The sequence below is a fragment of the Carcharodon carcharias genome, chromosome 12, assembly GCF_017639515.1.
Source record: "Carcharodon carcharias isolate sCarCar2 chromosome 12, sCarCar2.pri, whole genome shotgun sequence".
NCBI classification, from domain to species: Eukaryota; Metazoa; Chordata; class Chondrichthyes; order Lamniformes; family Lamnidae; genus Carcharodon; species Carcharodon carcharias.
Window position 1 is genome coordinate 124,766,851 of NC_054478.1, and position 17,583 is coordinate 124,784,433.

The 17,583-nt window shown below is 46.4% G+C and overlaps 1 protein-coding gene across 2 annotated transcripts in view; it reads left to right on the plus strand.

Annotated features, from left to right (window-relative positions):
* The first annotated feature begins 8,284 nt into the window (after positions 1 to 8,284).
* The window catches only part of bmpr2b (bone morphogenetic protein receptor, type II b (serine/threonine kinase)), a 333,412-nt gene continuing 324,113 nt past the window's right edge, over positions 8,285 to 17,583 (plus strand). The window contains exon 1 of one of the 2 annotated variants that reach the window (XM_041200905.1): positions 8,285 to 8,726. Coding sequence is in view for 1 of the 2 variants with exons in the window: in XM_041200903.1 (XP_041056837.1) it covers positions 8,663 to 8,726 (64 nt within the window). In the remaining variant the exon portion in view is untranslated. The remainder of the gene's footprint in view (positions 8,727 to 17,583) is intronic. The other variant, XM_041200903.1, reaches the window with a different exon arrangement.

Here is a 17,583-nt window from a genome sequence, read left to right on the forward strand (position 1 = left end):
CTCAAGCGTGGTTAGAAAGGGTGGTCCAGAGTGAAGACCACATCATGAATGAACAAGACGAGGTGAGAAAGACAGAAGTAACTGTGAACAATCTCATTTGGAGGAGGGAGGACAGACACAAACATGCTCAGCTGGCCTTGGCACTCACTTTGACTGGCAACGTGAACTAAATGGTGTTTCCGGTGGCAGTGCAGGGTGGAGGAGTCCATTCATTACATGAGCACCACTATGTCTCAGGGTTTTGAATGCATTGAGCGTGTGACCAACCTCATGGAGAACCATATGCTGCAACATTCTGAGTGGATGCAGGAACAGCACACTGATATGCACAGATTTAGTGTAATGTTCACTGGCACTGATAGCACAAAGATGCATGGAGTAGATGTCAGCTGCATCCCAGCCGGTGGTCTCCTCTAGCATTCCAGAGCCTCATCCAAGGGCAGAGGCAGTAACTGATGACGATGAAGGTGCCACCCCTCACAGGGTGTCATCATCATCGTTGGCTTCCTTGGCCCCTCTGACTAAGAGATCATCTATGCAGCATCTGCATTGATGCCAGTGCAGCAGCTTCTAGAGGTGACCCCACTGACACCTCTGTTACAAGGACAACTGCCAAGGGCATCTCAGCCACAAGCAGACACTGATGAGCAGGATTCCTCCACCTCATTGGAGGGCAACAGCCGTGTGTAGAAGTGACTGAGAGTGAAAGCCACTGTCACTCATTCCACTGTGTGGCGCTCTTGGTTGACATTCATTTGTGCTTGTGTAAATTATTATTTCTTAATTACATTGGCCATGTTGAGCAGTGATCTTTGAAGTGTGAGCTTCCATTCTTTAATGGAAAAACTGGGGGAAAAAAGGAAGAGGTAAAAGGAAAGAATGGGGACACTGAGACCACTGGGGAGATGTGTACTAGGCATTGTTGGTAAGAATGGATCTATTCAAAGTTGTGTGTTTAATCAATGTGTTTTCACAGTCAGAGCAGAGTGAATGCCAGAGCAAGCAGTCGTGCTGAATGAGTGGTGCTTAGGTGAACATGCCTGGATCAGCTGTGCCCTGGCGTTCACGGCGTCCTGATATCTGCTTTGACTCCTGAGATACCCCTGGCCATCTCCCTGAACGGTATGGCACCATCTTCTTCCACTTCCTCCTCTGATAAACTGTGTCAATCTAGCGTTTCAACCTCTTAAAGGTTCACACCTCTCTGGACATCCATGTTATGGAGAATGCAGCACACCACCATAATGCACCATAGTGTGGTGCAAGGCCCCACCCAACCAGTATAGGCGTCCAATGACTTGCTCAGTGGTGGTCCTTGTGAGCAGATGGCTTTAACCGTAGCGCTTCTGAACCTCCGTCTTGGGGTCTATCACAAGGCTATTCCCCTTTAATTTTGAAAATATGGATTTTTCACCCTCAACTGACTGGAAATTTTGCAATTTGAACTGAGACAGAGCAAACTGCATAAAAATGCAAGGCCACATTCCAAGGTGAAGGTGAGAAACAAACAAATCATTCGCAGGGGAGTATGAAGTGAGAAACGTTATGTGGGAGACCAGCAAGGAGTGCATTGGACTAGTCGAGTCTAGATCTAACAAATGCACGAGTTAGGGTTCCAGCAGCAGATGAGCTGAGAAGTCGAGCGTATTACAGAGGTGGCCTTCGTGATGGCACGAATATGAGATTGGAAGCTTATTGCGGGATCAAATGTGACAAGTTGTGTAAGACTGGTTTAACCTCAAACAGTTTCCAGGGATAGAGAGGGAGTTGGTAGCTAGCAAATGGAGTTTGGAACAGGGACCGAAAAAAATAGCTTTGGTTTTCCTAATACTTAATTAGTAATTTCTGCTCATTCAATACTGTATATCTGGGAAAGGTGGGACCAGGTTTGGGAGACATTCAAGGACTTTGAAGAGGAGGGATGGTAGTTAGCAAGGATGGAGGGATCAAAGATTGTTTTTTTTTGAGACGGATGATGTCAGCAGATTTAAAGGAGGGAGGAACAACCAACAGAACTAAACAGAGAGATAACCTTTACAATATTGGCAAACATGAGGTTCACAAGGGGAGGGTAGGTGATCAGCAGTTTAGCGGGAATAGGATTAAGAGAGCAGGAGGTTGGTCTCATGAACATGATGAGCTCAGAGAAATCACGAGGTGTGTTAGGAGAAAAACCAAAGAAAGATGTGAGTTCAGAGTAAGGGCATGGGAGAGCATTATACGAATTTGGCCCATGGGCTAATGAAAAGGAGTGATGCAAGCAGAAGCAACTGATAGGATTGTCTCAATCTTTGTGACAAAGAAGTCCATGAGCTCCTCACCTGTCGTTGGAGGTGAGGAGGAGGAGATGGGAGATGGGTTTAAAAAGACGTATACAGTACAGAGAAGAAGCAGGAGATTATTTTTGCATTCCTGGATGAGCAGTTTTAACAGACAAGAGCAGAACCTGATAGTGTTTTAAATGGTCCGGCCAGATGTGGGAGGTGGATGGCTAAACCCAGTGTTGTCTGCCATATTCTTTAAAATCTGCTTCCTTTGGACTTAAGGGAGCAGAGATGATGGCCATACCAAGGGGAACGGCCTGGGTGAGAAAGGGTGATGATTTTATTGGGGTCCAGAACATCAAAGGTAGAGGTGAGGGTGCAGTTGAGTAAATCAGTAGCTGCAGAAATATTGTAATGAATGGAGGTTCAAAGGCTAGATGGCTGGGATTTTGAAAGTGCAGTTGTAAGTGAATTGGTGATATTTTTTTCCAGGAGCTGATACAGGAGGTAGGGTTGGGACATGAAAGTGGATATGGGTATGTGGGTGGTGAGTGACACATGGAAGTGGTTAGAGATGCTCTTATCTATAATTGATATGACTCTCTCAATACTTAGTATTAGTCAGCCTAATTGTTGTCCTCAAGTCCTGGAGTGAATGCTTGCAACTGAGCCACGGCTGACACACATGGTGTAAAATGTTTTGGGACCTCCATGAAAGATGTTATAGTAATTACATTATTTCTTCTTCTTTTCACTTCTAAATCCTGAGGCCAAGCCCCAGTAACTTCTAACATAGGGTTTTTTCAGATTATTTGTCATTTACAAATTTCCCCTCTTCTAATATATAAACATCTCAACATAAAACTGTCATGAGCTAAAATCTATTCCAAACAGCTGATCCATGGAATATCCTGGACCAGCTTTCTCCATACAAGGGTTGCAATGTACTGATGGACCAGAAAGGTCCTGGTACAATGGAATCTTTACCTCAGATTATTCCTTGGGAACTGAAAATTAAAAAATGCTGGAAACACTCAGACGGTTGGTCAGCACCTGTGAAGAAACTGAAGAAGTTAATATTTCATGAGACCTTTCATCAGAACTGGAAGACATTATAAGTGAAAAGAATGTAAAAAGAACAAAATAGAATTACAGACTAATGACTGCACAGAAGGCGGCTATTTAGCTTGTCATATCTGTGCTGGCTATCTGCAAGGGCAAATCAGCTAATCCCAAGCCCTCACCTTTTCTCTGTAGCTCAGCATTTTTTCTTCTTCAGATCTTTATCCAATTCCCTTTTGGAGGCCACAATTGAATCTGCTTCCACCACCCTCTCAGTAAATGTATTCCAGATTCTAACCACTCACTGAATAAAACATTTTCCCTCAAGTCTGCATTACTTCTTTTGCCAATCACCTTAAATCAGTATCCTCTGGTTCTTGACCCTTCCACCACTGGGAACAGTTTCTCCTTATCTGTTCTGTCTAGACCCTTCATTATGTTGAGCAACTCTAATCAAACTTCCTCTCAACCTTCTCTTATCCAAGGAGAACAACTGCAGCTTCTCCAATTTATCCTCATAACAGAAGTCTCTCATTGCTGTTACCATTCTTGTAAACTGTTTCTGCACCCTATCTAAATCCTTCACATTCTTTCTAAAGTGTATTGCCCAGTATTGGACACAATATTCCAGTTGAAGCCAAACCAATGTTATATAATGTTATATCATAATTTCCTTGCTTGGTACTCAATGCCTCTATTTATAACGCTCAGGAACCCAAATGCCTTTTTAACTGCCTTCTCAATCTGTCCTTCCACCTTCAATGATTTGTATACATATTCCCCCGCCGTGTCTCCGTTCCTGCACCTTTTCTAGAATTATACCTTTTAGATTACATTGTCTTTTTCCTTCTTCGTCCCAAAATGTATTACTTCATACTTCTCTGCATTAAATTACATCTGCCACATGGCTGCCCATTCCACCAGTCAGTCTAAGACCTCTTGAAGTTTATCACTATCCTCTTCAAAGTTCACAATACTTCCAAATTTGGTGCCATCAGCAAATTTTGAAATTGTGACCTGTACACTCAAGTCTAGGTCACTAATATATATCAAGAAAAGCAGTGGTTCTAGTACTGATACCTGAGGAACCCCACTGTTTACCTTCCTCCAAAAAAACAGCTGTTCGCCATTACTCTCTGTTTTCTGTCAATCAGCCAACTTTATATCCATGCTGCACTGTCCTTTTAATTCCATAGGCTTCAACTTTGCTGACAAGTGGCACTTTATCAAATGCCTTTAGAAAGTGCATGTATAACATATCAACTGCATAGCCCTCATCAAGTTAGTTAAACACGATTCACCTTTTAGAAATCCACGCTAGTTTTCTTTAATTAATGTACACTTGTCCCAATAACGGTTAATTTTGTCCTGGATTATCATTTCTAAAAACTTTCCCACACTGAGGTAAAACTGACTGGTCTGTAGTTACTGGGTTTATCCTTACACCTCTTTTGGACAAGGGGCATTTGCGATTCTCCAGTCCTATGGCACAAACCCTGTATCTAAGAAGAATTGGAAGATTATGGCTAGTACCTCTGCAATTTCCACCCTTACTTCCCTCAGTACACTCAGAGGCATCCCATCTGCTCCTGGTGACTTATCTACTTTAAGTACAGCCAGCCTTTCTAAGACCTACTCTTTATCAACTGTTAGCCCATCCTATTTCTCAACTACTTCCTCTTTAATGATGACTTTGGCAGTACCTTCTTGGTAAAGAAAGATGCAAAGCGCTAATTTTGTACCTCAGCCAAATAAAAGGGGAGGAAGAAGAAAAACAAATTAAATGTTTGAATAGCTGAGGTAAGGTAGAAAAAATTTGCAAAGTAGAGCTGGCTCCAGCAGCCCAGGGACCGAGAGGAAAAAAGCAGTTCAACACCAAGGATGCTGAGCACCTCGTCAGTACAGTGTTCCAATGGAAGGTGACCATCCTAAGCACCAACTTGGAATGTCGATACACTTATCCCACACCACTAACATTTCCTGTGGAAGCTTTGGATAAGTTCCAAAGTTATTTAAGTTAATCTTAAAACCAGAAGGCTATAAGGTAACTTGCAGAAAGATAAAATTGCTGTTCCTTGAGCTTTCATTGGAAATGTGTAGAAGGCCAAAGATAAAGAAGTCAGAGTTGGATTTGAATTAAAAATTTAAGTGACAAACCACAGGGAACCTAGGAACAAACTTGTGATGTCCGACAAAATGGTCACCTAATCTGCCTTTGGTTCCCCCATCGCAGAGGAGACTGTACCATGAATAACAATTACTATACATTAGGTTAGAGGGCGTACATATAAATTGCTCTTACCTGGAGTATTTAGGGCCCTGAATAGCATCTCCTGTGCTTGCATGGGATGTTGCCAGAGGAAGTGGAGCAGGAGTAAGGGTGGTGGAAGTGTGAGCCAGGATGTCACCAAAAGAATGGGTTTCGCTAGAAAGCGGGCAGGACAGGGGAAGATGTGTTGGATTAAGTTGGAGATGGCAGAAATGGTGGAAGATGATCTGGCAGCAGCTGATGGGGTGAGGAAAGATAGATTATATCACACTCATGGAGTGAGGATAGAAGCGTGCAGAAATGGAATGGACCTAGTTGAGGGTTTTGTCTATCACAGTGAAGAGGAATCACTAGTTGAAGAAAAGGGAGAATATTTTAGAAGCTTTGATATGGAAGATTGTATCATCAGAGCAGATAGGATGAAGACAGACAAACTGGAAGGGAATATAATGCTTACAGGAAACAGATTGGAAAGAGGTATAATCTAGGTAGTTATAGGAGTTGGTGGGAAGTCAATCATTGGAGATGAAGTTTGAGAAAGAAGTCCAGGAAATGAAGCGAGGATTCAGAAACGAACTGTATAAAGATAAGGAATGGGTAGCAATTTGATGCATGGTTAATAATTTTTTTCAGATCAGGATGAAGAAGGAAGTAATCATCAATGTAATGGTAAAAAAGAGGTCAAAGGGGAGTGGAAGAAGGAGCGTTCAACATATTTTACAAAGAGAAAGGGGCATAGCTGGGACCCATAGCTCTTCCAAGGAAGAGTCATATTGGACTCTTGTCCAATTAACTCTTTCTCTCTCTACAGACGCTGCCGAATTTTTCCAGCACTTTCCGTTTTTATTTCAGATCTTAACTGTATTTTGCTTCTATATAGCTAGAATGTGGGTTTCCATACCTATTACCTTAAAGAAGTGAGAAGTGTTAAAGGAAAAGTTGCTCAAGGTGTGAACAAGTTGTTATGTGGAGGAAAATGCTGGTGGGTAAGAACTAGTTTGGCTATTGTTAAAGAAAGGTTGTACTGATAGATGTGTAAATTAGATTATGTTTAATTCCCTTCCTATCTGCTCCAGCCATACAAATCTACCCCCCACCCCACCCCACCCCTGGATGGTCTGAATCTGGCTGCTTGTGAGTTCCTCTCTCACCCCACCGTTGTCAAGGGTTTCTTCAGCTATCTAGTACTCACAGTCCAGGCATCTTTCCCTAAACCCCTCCACCTCCCTCTCTTTCTTAAGGACACTCTTTAAAGTCCACCATATGTCCATCAAGTTTTTGGTCACTGCTAATTATCCTTTGTTGGCTCTATGCCCATTTGTTCCTTATGCCTCAGTAAAACGCTTTGAGGCATTGTTTCCACATAAGGCGTAATACAAATGTAAGTTGTTGCACGCTTATAGGAGGAAAACCAGAATTCATCTTTTGTCCCACTTCAGGCCTTTGAGGGTTAATTTGAGTTGCCCCTTTAAACACAGAGCCTGTACTATAGAGGGAGCTGTTCAGATCCAGACAGTCTGTGCCTCAGTGTGTGACCGTGGTGTGTCTGGCGGGCGTTTCCCATTTTCTTGCTGTGTTGTGTGTGTCTGGCTTTGGCTGTTGCTCCATGTTCATGATCACTGGCTCCCCACCATCTTCACTATCCAAAAACAGCGGGGGTACAGACACACGGTAGGAGTGGAAAAAGTAAAGCGCGCTTGGGAACCTACTTGGTGGGGAGATACGTTTGGCCCCTTAAATCTTTGCCGTATTCCTGGATTATTCGGTACTGGGAGATGATCGGGGAGTTTATATAGGCGAGAGAGGAGAAAACAACTTTATACAACCAACAAAAAGAAACCAAACCAACTGGAAGAGGAGAGGGGTTTTTTTTTTGGAAGTTGAGCTGCCTCCTGCTCCTGTGCGTGCTTGAACCTGGGCTGAGTGGTCTAGACATTCCCCCCCACATCCCCACATCAGGAGAAGACAAGGGCTGTGGGGGTGGGGGAAGAAGGACATGATGATCCGCTGGGGGGAATAAACCCTCGGTCGGGGTGAGAAGGGGGGGGAGGGAGGGGGTGCGGGGAGGGGAAATTTTATTTTACTTTCCTGGAGCTGCAGCATGGAAAATGGGGAATTAAATTGAAGGCGAACGAACGAAGGAAGGAAGGAAAAATATATTTAAATAAATCAATCCCCGACGGGACGGAGAGTTTGCATTGGAGCTCGTGAGAGCGATTTAAAAGGAAAGAAAAGGTATCGGCCGAAGACTTGCATTTAAAAAAAAATTTTTTTAAAAATCCGAAGTAAATTCGATCGAACTCGTTTCACTCGAGGGGTGGGGGGGGGGAGAGAGGGAATAAACTACAATTATTTGAAGTGGAAATCTCCCCAGAAAGCAACGCAGCGAGGATATAAGTGGAAAAAAAATTCTGTCGGGGGGGAAAAAATCGTCGATAAGGAAAGGAAATTGTTGGAGTTTCAAAAAAAACAGGGATTTTTTTTCCCTTTCCTTCTGACAAGTTTTTATTTTAAGTTCCTTTCTCTCCCACACAGCGGACTTGAATTAAAGTTTGTGGAGGATTTATAATCGACAACAGCAAAATAAATGGGAATTATTATTTTTTCCCCTGAGAATTTTGTTTCGCGATCAGGAGAACAGTTTTTGAAAGAGGAGATTTTTCACTCCCTTCCCCCCCCCCCCCCCCCCCCTCTTTTTTTTTTTAGTCTGGGAGCCGGCGGCTTTCTTTCCCCTGGATTTTAAAACAGTAGCTGAAGAATAAAAGGGAAAATAATAATTACACATCTAACCGAAGCGGGTGAGGAGCCACGACTTGTCGCCGATAATCAGGACCGATTAACTCTCGGGGTTTGAGGCGCATTTCTTTCGTCCTCCTTAGGACAAAGCGTCCGTTGGTCGCGCGGACTGAGCGGCGGCGCGAGCCGGGAGGTGGCTTTTAAATTCCCCTCTTTGAAGGAATGAAGCCTTGAGCCGTCGGCTGTCAGTAACCCTGGGGCCGCAATCACTGACTCACTCACTGCCCGTCGCCTTCTGATTACTATTATTGTACATTGATCCTGGTTGGACATGGCCGCTTCCTTCTGCCTGCTCTTTCTTGGGATCCAGGCCGCCCTGATGAGCGCCGTGGCTGGTAAGTGAGTGGAAATCTAATCCCGGGCCTCAGGCACGGCCCAAAGGGAGAGGAAGGAGGGGGGAGGCAGATTTAAAGAGAATGCACCAATCTTCGGTATATTACTATGGTGGGGGGGAGCGCGAGGGGTGGTGGCGGGCTGGAGGAGAGGGGGAGAGAAGGGTGGGGGTGAGGGGGAGAGAAGGGAGAGAAGGGTGGGGGTGAGGGGGAGAGAAGGGTGGGGGGAGAGGGGGGCTGGGTGGGGAGAGAGGGGGCTGGGTGGGGAGAGAGGGGATGGGAGGGGGATGGGGAGAGAGGGGATGGGAGGGGGATGGGGAGAGAGGGGCTGGGAGGGGGATGGGGAGAGGGGCTGGGAGGGGGATGGGGGAGAGAGGGGCTGGGAGGGGGATGGGGGAGAGAGGGGCTGGGAGGGGGATGGGGGAGAGAGGGGCTGGGAGGGGGATGGGGAGGGGAGGGTGGGGGGATGGGGTGAGGAGGGTGGGGGGATGGGGTGAGGAGGGTGGGGGGATGGGGTGGGGGAGGGTGGGGGGATGGGGTGGGGGAGGGTGGGGGGATGGGGGAGAGGGGGATGGAGGAGAGGGGGATGGAGGAGAGAGGCGGGGAGGGAGGAGCGGGGGAGGGGGGGAGAGAGGTGGAGAGGGAGGAGCGGGGTGTGGGGGAGAGAGGTGGAGAGAGGGTGGGGGAGGAGAGGGAGGTGGGGCAGGGAGGAGAGGGGGGGTCGAGAGAGAGGGGGGAGAGAAAGGGGAGAGAGGAGAGGGGGGAGAGAAGGGAGGAGAGGGGGGAGAGAAAGGGGGAGAGAGGAGAGGGGGAGGTTAATGAGGTGGGGATGAGGGGGGAGGAGGGTGAGAGGGAGGAGGAAGGAGAGGGTGAGGGGAGGAGGAGGAGAGGGTGAGGGGAGGAGGAGGAGAGGGTGAGGGGGAGGAGGAAGGAGGGGATGGGGAGGAAGAGGAGAGGGTGAGGGGAGGAGGAAGGAGGGGATGAGGAGGAGGAGAGGGTGAGGGGGAGGAGGAAGGAGGGGATGAGGGAGGAGGGTATGGCGGCGGGGTAGGGGGAAGAGGGTTGGGAAGGAGGGGGAGGTGGAGAGAGGAGGAGGACAGGAGGAGAGGGGGAGGGGTGAGAGAGGAGGAGTGGGGAGGGAGAGAGGAAGGGGGCGGGAAGGAGAGGAGGGGGTGTTAGAGGGGATGGGGAGAGGGTCAGGATGAGGAGTGTGGGGAGGGAGAGAGGGGGAAGGGGTGAAGTGGAGAGCAGGGAGAGGTAGGGGAGATGGAGGTTGGGAGGGGTAGAGGAGAAGGGGAGGGAGGGGAACGGGAGAGGAGAAAGAGGGGTGGGGAAAGCGGTTGGGGGGAGAGGCAGAAGAGGGGTGGGAGGGGAGGCGAGTGGAGGGAGTGACGGGTAGGAGGGGGAAGGGAGCGGAGAGGTGTGAGCGGGTGGGAGTTGGAGGAGAGGGGAGAGGAGGGAGCGACAGGGAAGGGAAAGAGTGACGGGTGGGAGGGAGAGGGAGTGACAGGGGAGAGGGGAGGGAGCGACTGGTGGGAGGGGGTGGGGTGGGGAGTGGAGAGGAGAGAGTGTCGTGGGGAGAGGGGAAGGGGAAAGACCGATGGGGGCTTAGGTGGCAGATACTGATATTATTATGTTGTCACTATGTTGTCAGCCAGTGATTCCTAGACTATGGACTTAATCTCATTACTTGAATTTTAAGTAATTGTTTTGTGATTTGTTTTTCTGGGGGAAAAAATCCTGAAATGCATTTTTCTACAAGCTGTGTTTTCTTGTTGCACCCTCATCAAGGGGCACCTCTGCACTATGAGCCTGTGAATCGCATGACAAAATAGATGAACTAATGTTTCTTGTAGCTCAGTGGGGTTATCTGCTGAATTTGAACTGAGACCGACCAGGATGTACTGTGGTCTGTGTGGAGTTAGGCAAGAGTAGTGGAACGTGTGCTGTGATTGGCTTTGTACCTTTGAACAAATGACGATGGTTTGCACTGCTGTTTGTTTTGCTGTGACCTTTCTGCAAATAAGCATTTGAATGTAGAACTTGGTTTCAATGCCCATAAGCACCTGAATATCCAACATTTGCTGTTTTCCATGAAGCATTGGGCTGTCCACCACCAACGTGCATCAGGAGAAGAAAAATCAAGCTCATGAAATGTATCCCAGCCTGCATTGGCGTCTGCAACTTAGTCCAGGCAGACTTCTATTTGCTATACCTATTTTCAATTAATTTGGCTGTTACAATATCGATCCAGGCTTTGGTGAGAAACATACAAAACAGGAGCAGGAGTAGGTCATTCAGCCATTCTAGCTTGCTCTGCCATTCAATATGATCATGGCTGATCCTCTATCTCAATGTCATACTCCCACTCTCTCCCCATACACCTTGACACCTTCAGAGTCTAGCAAGAACAGGCAATTGTTGAATGAGCCTTAGGCTATTTGTTGACTATTGAATTAATTGACAATTGCAGGCATGACAGTTTTGCTGAGAGTTCTCAATGTTGATGGAAGTCCATAACAGTATTCAATTGAATATCAGACTAGTTGGCTGGGCGCAGGTGATAGATGTTGCAAGGCAAATATTTCGGTGTTAGTATTGGATTAAAGGAGATTACGTTCTTCAGTTCCTTTGTGGGCATGGGTGAATTATGGGTTACCTTTTGCATTGAAGAAGGAGCATCTGTGGGCGAGCGGATTTATGAACGCATGGATTCTAACAGCCCCTTAAATGTGCCCTTGAACATATCCTGGAATTGCATGTTGCATTATTTTGTTCACAAAATGTGGCTATAACATTCACTGGACACCTTTTTATTCTTGACAGTAGTACACACCGAAGGTGCCTGGCAACAGTTGTACTGTGTGAATGGGACATGGTGAAGGGAGGGGTGCATGTCCAAAATAACAGAAATCCAAATTTGTTGTGATTCTCTTTTTGGGGCAGTGGTTGTTGTTAAATTCCTTCTGTTGATAATTTTACCAAAAATATCCGCTTTTTGTTAGGTGCTGGAGGAATTGCATCTTCATTATTTATTTGAGACTCACTGACTGCACGTATCTCCAGGTGCATGTTTCATCAACAACACCTGTATCTGTTTAGCATCTTTTAAGTAGTAAAACAAAACAAAATTTGGTACCAATCCACATAAGGAGTTATTGGGGCAAATGACCAAAAACTTGGTCAAAGTGGTAGATTTTAAAGAGCATCTTGTAGGAAGAGAGTAGAGGCTGAGTGGGTTTGGGAGGGAATTCCAGAGGTTAGGGCCTTGCAGCTGAAGGCATGGCTAACAATGGTGCTGATTTAATATTGGGGATTCTCAGGCCTGAATTGGAGGAGCGTAGATATCTCAGAGGTTGTAGGTTGTTGGAGGAGATTGCATGGATAGGAGGAGTGAGGCCACAGAGGGATTTGAAAACAAGGATGAGAATTCACCAATACACAGTAGTGAATGAAAGAATTGAAGAAAAGGCTGAATGGTGTAGATAGAAAATACAAAAAAGTAGTACAGAACGATCTTAAATAAAAACAAGCTTGGATGTATTGTTTGATTTAATGTGTAAAGAGGTGGCTTTAATTGAGATTCATCTTTCTCTTTTTGCTTACTGACCATATGTATTTCTATCATTTTCTGCTTAATTAATGAAAGTTCCTTATAGATTTAAATAATGCTCCCATCTTTGCATAGCCATACAGAGTTAGCCAGTTCACGACTTCCAAACTCACCTGAGTCAGGATGTCAAGGGTGCAAGCCCTACTCTGGAACTTGAGCAGAGGAGGTAAAGAATCTACAAAGGGACATAGTTTAAGTGAGTGGGCAAAAAAATTAGCAATCTCCCAATTAAGACTGAGATGAGGTGAAATAGTTTTTCTGAGGGTTGTTAGTCTGTGGAATTCTGTTGCCCTGAGAGCAGTGGAGTCTGGATCATTGAACTTACTCAAGGCTGAATTAGATTTTTGATTGACAAGGGAGTTATGGGTTATAGGGACAGACAGGAATGTGTAGTTAAGGCCAGAATCAGATTAGCCATGATCTTATCAAATGGCTTGAAGGGCCAAATGGCCGCCTCCTCCTAGTTCTTGTGTTCTTGTGCTTTGACCAAGCTTTTGGTCATTTGACCTAATCTCTCCTTATGTGGCTCATTTTACAGTGTGCCAGTGTAGTGGCTTCAGACATTTCACTATGTTAAAGGCACTGCATAAATATAAAATGTTGTCATTGAATTATATGGGATGGATTGCTCAGGCTCTTGGGCTGTAGTTTGGCCATTTGTCAGCTGGTAGGTCTCAGCTTGAAATCTGCCATCCTCACTTGGCCTACTTGTGACTCCAGACTCACAGCAATGTTTTGTTTTCTATTCATTCACAGGATGTGGGCTTTGCTGGCTGGGCCAGCATTTATTGCCCATCCCGAGTTGACCTTAAGAAGGTGGTGGTGAGCTGCCTTCTTGAACTAATGCAGTCCATGTGGTGCAGGTACACCCAAAGTGCTGTTAGGTAGAGAGTTCCAGGATCTTGAGCCAATGACAGTGAAGGAACAGCGATATATTTCCAAGTCAAGATGTTGAGTGATTTGGAGGGGAACTTCCAGGTGGTGGTGTTCCAATCTATCTGCTGCCCTTGTCCTTCTAGATTGTAGTGGTCATGGATTTGGAAGGTGCTGTCTATGTCTAAGGAGCCTTGGTAAATTCCTGCAGTGCATCTTGTAGATGGTACACACTGCTTGATATTGTGCGTCGGTGGTGGAGGGAGTGAATATTTGTGGATGTGGCGCCAATCAAGCGGGCTGCTTTGTCCTGGACAGTGTCAAGCTTCTTGAGTGTCGTGGGAGCTGCACACATCTAGGCAAGTGGGGAGTATTCCATCACACTCCTGACTTGCTCCTTGTAGATGGTGGACAGGCTTTGGGGAGTCAGGAGGTGAGTTACTCTTTGCACGATTCCTAGCCTCTGACCTGCTCTTGGAGCCACAGTATTGAGATGGCTAGTCCAGTTCAGTTTCTGGTCAATGGTAAACCTCCAGGATGTTTATAGTGGGGGATTCAGTGATGGTACTGCCATTGAGCATCAAGGGGCGATGGTTAGATTCTCTTTTGTTGGAGATGGTCATTGCCGGGCACTTGTGTGGCGCGAATGCTACTTGCCACTTGTCAGCTCAAGCCTAGATATTGTCCAGGTCTTGCTGCATTTGGTTATGGACTGCTTCAGTATCTGAGGAGTCACAAATGGTACCGAACATTGTGCAGTCATCAGCGAACATCCCCACTTCTGACCTTATGATGGAAGGAAGATCATTGATGAAGCAGCTGAAGATGGTTTAGCTGAGGACATTACCCTGAGGAACTCCTGCAGTGATGTCCTGGAGCTGAGATGACTGACCTCCAAAAACTACAACCATCTTCCTTTGTGCCAGGTATGAATCCAACCAGTGGAGAGTTTTCCCCCGATTCCCATTGACCCCAGTTTTGCTAGGGCTCCTTGATACCACACTCGGTGTGATGCTACCATGATGTCAAGGGCAGCCACTCTCACCTCACGCTGGGAGTTCAGCTCTTTTGTCCATGTTTGAACCAAGGCTGTAAATGAGGTCAGAAGCTGAGTAGCCCCGGCAGAACCCAAAAAAGGAATGAAACCTGACAGACCACCTGGCATCAACCTAAACACCGGAAAAGACAATGGCAAACTCAGCCTGTCGGGAGGGGGTTGCCCAAGGAGTCCTCAACATCGACTTCAGACCCCAGGAAGTCTCATGGCATCAGATCACACATGGACAAGGAAACCTCCTGCTGATTATCAAGTACCGTCCCCCCCACTCAGCTGATGAATCAGTGCTTCTCCATGTTGAACACCACTTGGTGCAAGCACTGAGGGTGGCAAGGGCACAGAATGTACTCTGGGTGGGGGACTTCAATGTCCACCACCAAGAGTGGCTTGGTAGCACCACCCACAGACTGAGCTGGCCAAGTCGTAAAGGACATAGCTGCTAATCTGGGTCTGTGGCAGGCGGTGAGGGAACCATTGGGAGGGAAAAACATACTGGACCTCACCCTCACCACCCTGTCTGCCGCAGATGCATCTGTCCATGACTGTATTGGTAGGAGTGACCATCAGAGTCCTTGTGGAGATGAAGCCCCATCTTAACATTGAGGATACTGTCCATCATGTTGTGTGGCACTACCACTGTGCTAAATGGGATAGATTTTGAACAGATCTAGCAGCTCAGGACTGGGCAACATGTGATGCTGTGGGCCATCAGCAGCAGCAGAATTGTACTCAATCATAATCTGTAACCTCATGGCCTGGCATATCCCCTACTCTACCATTACTACCAAGCCAGGGGATCAATCCTGGTACAATGAAGAGTGCAGGAGGGCATGCCAGGAGCAGCACCAGGCATATCTAAAAATGAGGTGTCAACCTGGTGAAGCTACAACACAGGACTACTTGTGTACTAAACAGCGTAAGCAGCAAGTGATAGACAGAGCTGAGCGATTCCACAACCAATGGATCAGATAAAAGTTCTGCAGTCCTGCCACATCCAGTCGTGAATGTTGGTGGACAATTAAACAACTCACTGGAGGAGGAGGCTACACAAATATCCCCATCCTAAATGATGGAGGAGCCCAGCACAGTGAATAAGGCTGAAACATTTGCAACAATCTTCAGCCAGAAGTAGTGATTGGATGATCCATCTCGGCCTCCTCTGGAGGTCTCCAGCTTCGCAGATGCTAGTCTTCAACCAATTCGATTCACTCCACGTGACATCAAGAAATGGCTGAATTCACTGGATACAGCAAAGGCTATGGGCCCTGACAATTTTCTGGCAATAGTACTTAAGTCTTGTGTCCAGAACTTGCCGTGCCCCTAACCAAGTTGTTCCAGTACAGTTACAACACTGGCATCTATCCGGTATTGTGGAAAATTGCCCAGGTATATCCTGTACCCAAAAAACAGGACAAATCCAACCCAGCCAATTACCACCCCCATCAGTCTATTCTTGATTGTCAGTAAAGTGATGGAAGGGGTCATCAACAATGCTATCGAGTGGCGTTTGCTTAGCAATAACCTGCTCACTGGTGGTCAGTTTGGATTCCTCAGGGTCATTCAGCTTCTGACCTCATTACAGCCTTGGTTTAAACATGGACAAAAGAGCTGAATTTCAGTGATGAGGTGAGAGTGACTGCCCTTGACATCAAGGCAGCATTTGACCGACTGTCGCATCAAAGAGCCCTAGCAAACATGGAGTCAGTGGGAATCGAGGGGAAAACTCTCTGCTGGTTGGAGTCATACCTAGCACAAAGGAAGATGGTTGTGGTTGTTGGAGGTCAGTCATCTCGGTTCCAGGGAAAACTCACTGCGGGAGTTCTTCATGGTAGTGTCCTAGGCTCAACCATCTTCAGCTGCTTCATCAATGACCTTCCTTTCATCATAAGGTCAGAAGTGGGGATGTTCACTGATGATAGCACAATGTTCAGCACCATTTGTGAATCAGATACTGAAGCAGTCTGTGTCCAAATGCAGCAAGACCTGGACAATATCCAGGTTTGGGCTGACAAGTGGCAAGTAACATTTGCACCACCCAAGTGCCAGGAAATGACCATTTCCAACAAGAGAGAATCCAACTGTCGCCCCATGACATTCAATGGCATTACCATTGCTGAGTCCCCCACTATCAACACCCTGAGGGGTACCATTGACCAGAAACTGAACTGGACTAGCCACATAAATACTGTGGCTACAAGAGCAGGTCAGAGGCAAGGAATTCTGCAGTGAGTAACTCACTTCCTGACTTCCCAAAGCCTGTCCACCAGCAACAAGGCACAGGCCAGCAGTGTGATGGAATACTCTCCACTTGCCTGGATGAGTGCAGCTCCCACAACACTCAAGAAACTTGACACCATCCAGAACAAAGCAGCCTACTTGATTGGCACCACATCCACAAACCTTCACTCCCTCCACCACCGATGAACTGTGGCAGCAATGTGTGCCATCTACAAGATACAGTGCAGAAACTCACCAAAGCACCTTCCTAACTCATGACCACTACCATCTAGAAGGATAAGAGCAGCAGATACACGGGAACACCACCACCTGGAATTTCCCCTCCAAGCCATTTGCCACCCTGACTTGGAATTATATCGCCATTCCTTCACTGTCGCTGGGTCAAAATCCTGGAACTCCCTCCCTCGCATCATAGGGACTGCACTGGTTCAAGAAGGCGGCTCACCACCACCTTTTCGAGCAATTAGGGATGGACAATAAGTGTTGGTCAAGCCAGTAACAGCCACATCCCCGTAAATGAATAAAAAACAGCAAAGCAATTGTCTCTCTGTCGCAGCTAGATTGGCCCTTTTGAAAGTTACTGGTTGAAGGGGCAGGTTGCCTCAGCCAAGAGTTATGATGGTGGAAAGCCTAACACTGACATTCTGATAACTGCTAATTCACAGAATTCACTCGTGTATCTAATCATCCAGGATAATCAGTTACAAATGATTAGAATTAACTTTTGTATTTATATTTTATATTTTCTACTTCTGTTGCTCAATTAATATACTCTTTTTTTACGGCCGATGCTACTGAATCTCAGTGGACGAGAGTTCCACAAGCATCAGCAACCTTCTGATACAGTATCCAAGTTGGGAAGTAAGAGTCTTGGCCTTAACCTGTGGAGGCTAAGAAAGCTAAGTAAGATTCTTTCCTTGCTTCATACCCACTTTCCAAAAGGAGTTACTGACAATATTGGGTTGCAAACCCTGACAGATGTTTTCCCTTTCTCATCTAGAAGCAGTGCTTAAGTACAGTCCCAATTGACATCTGACATCAGTTAACTCAGTACTGACTGGAATTCAAATGTGGAACCT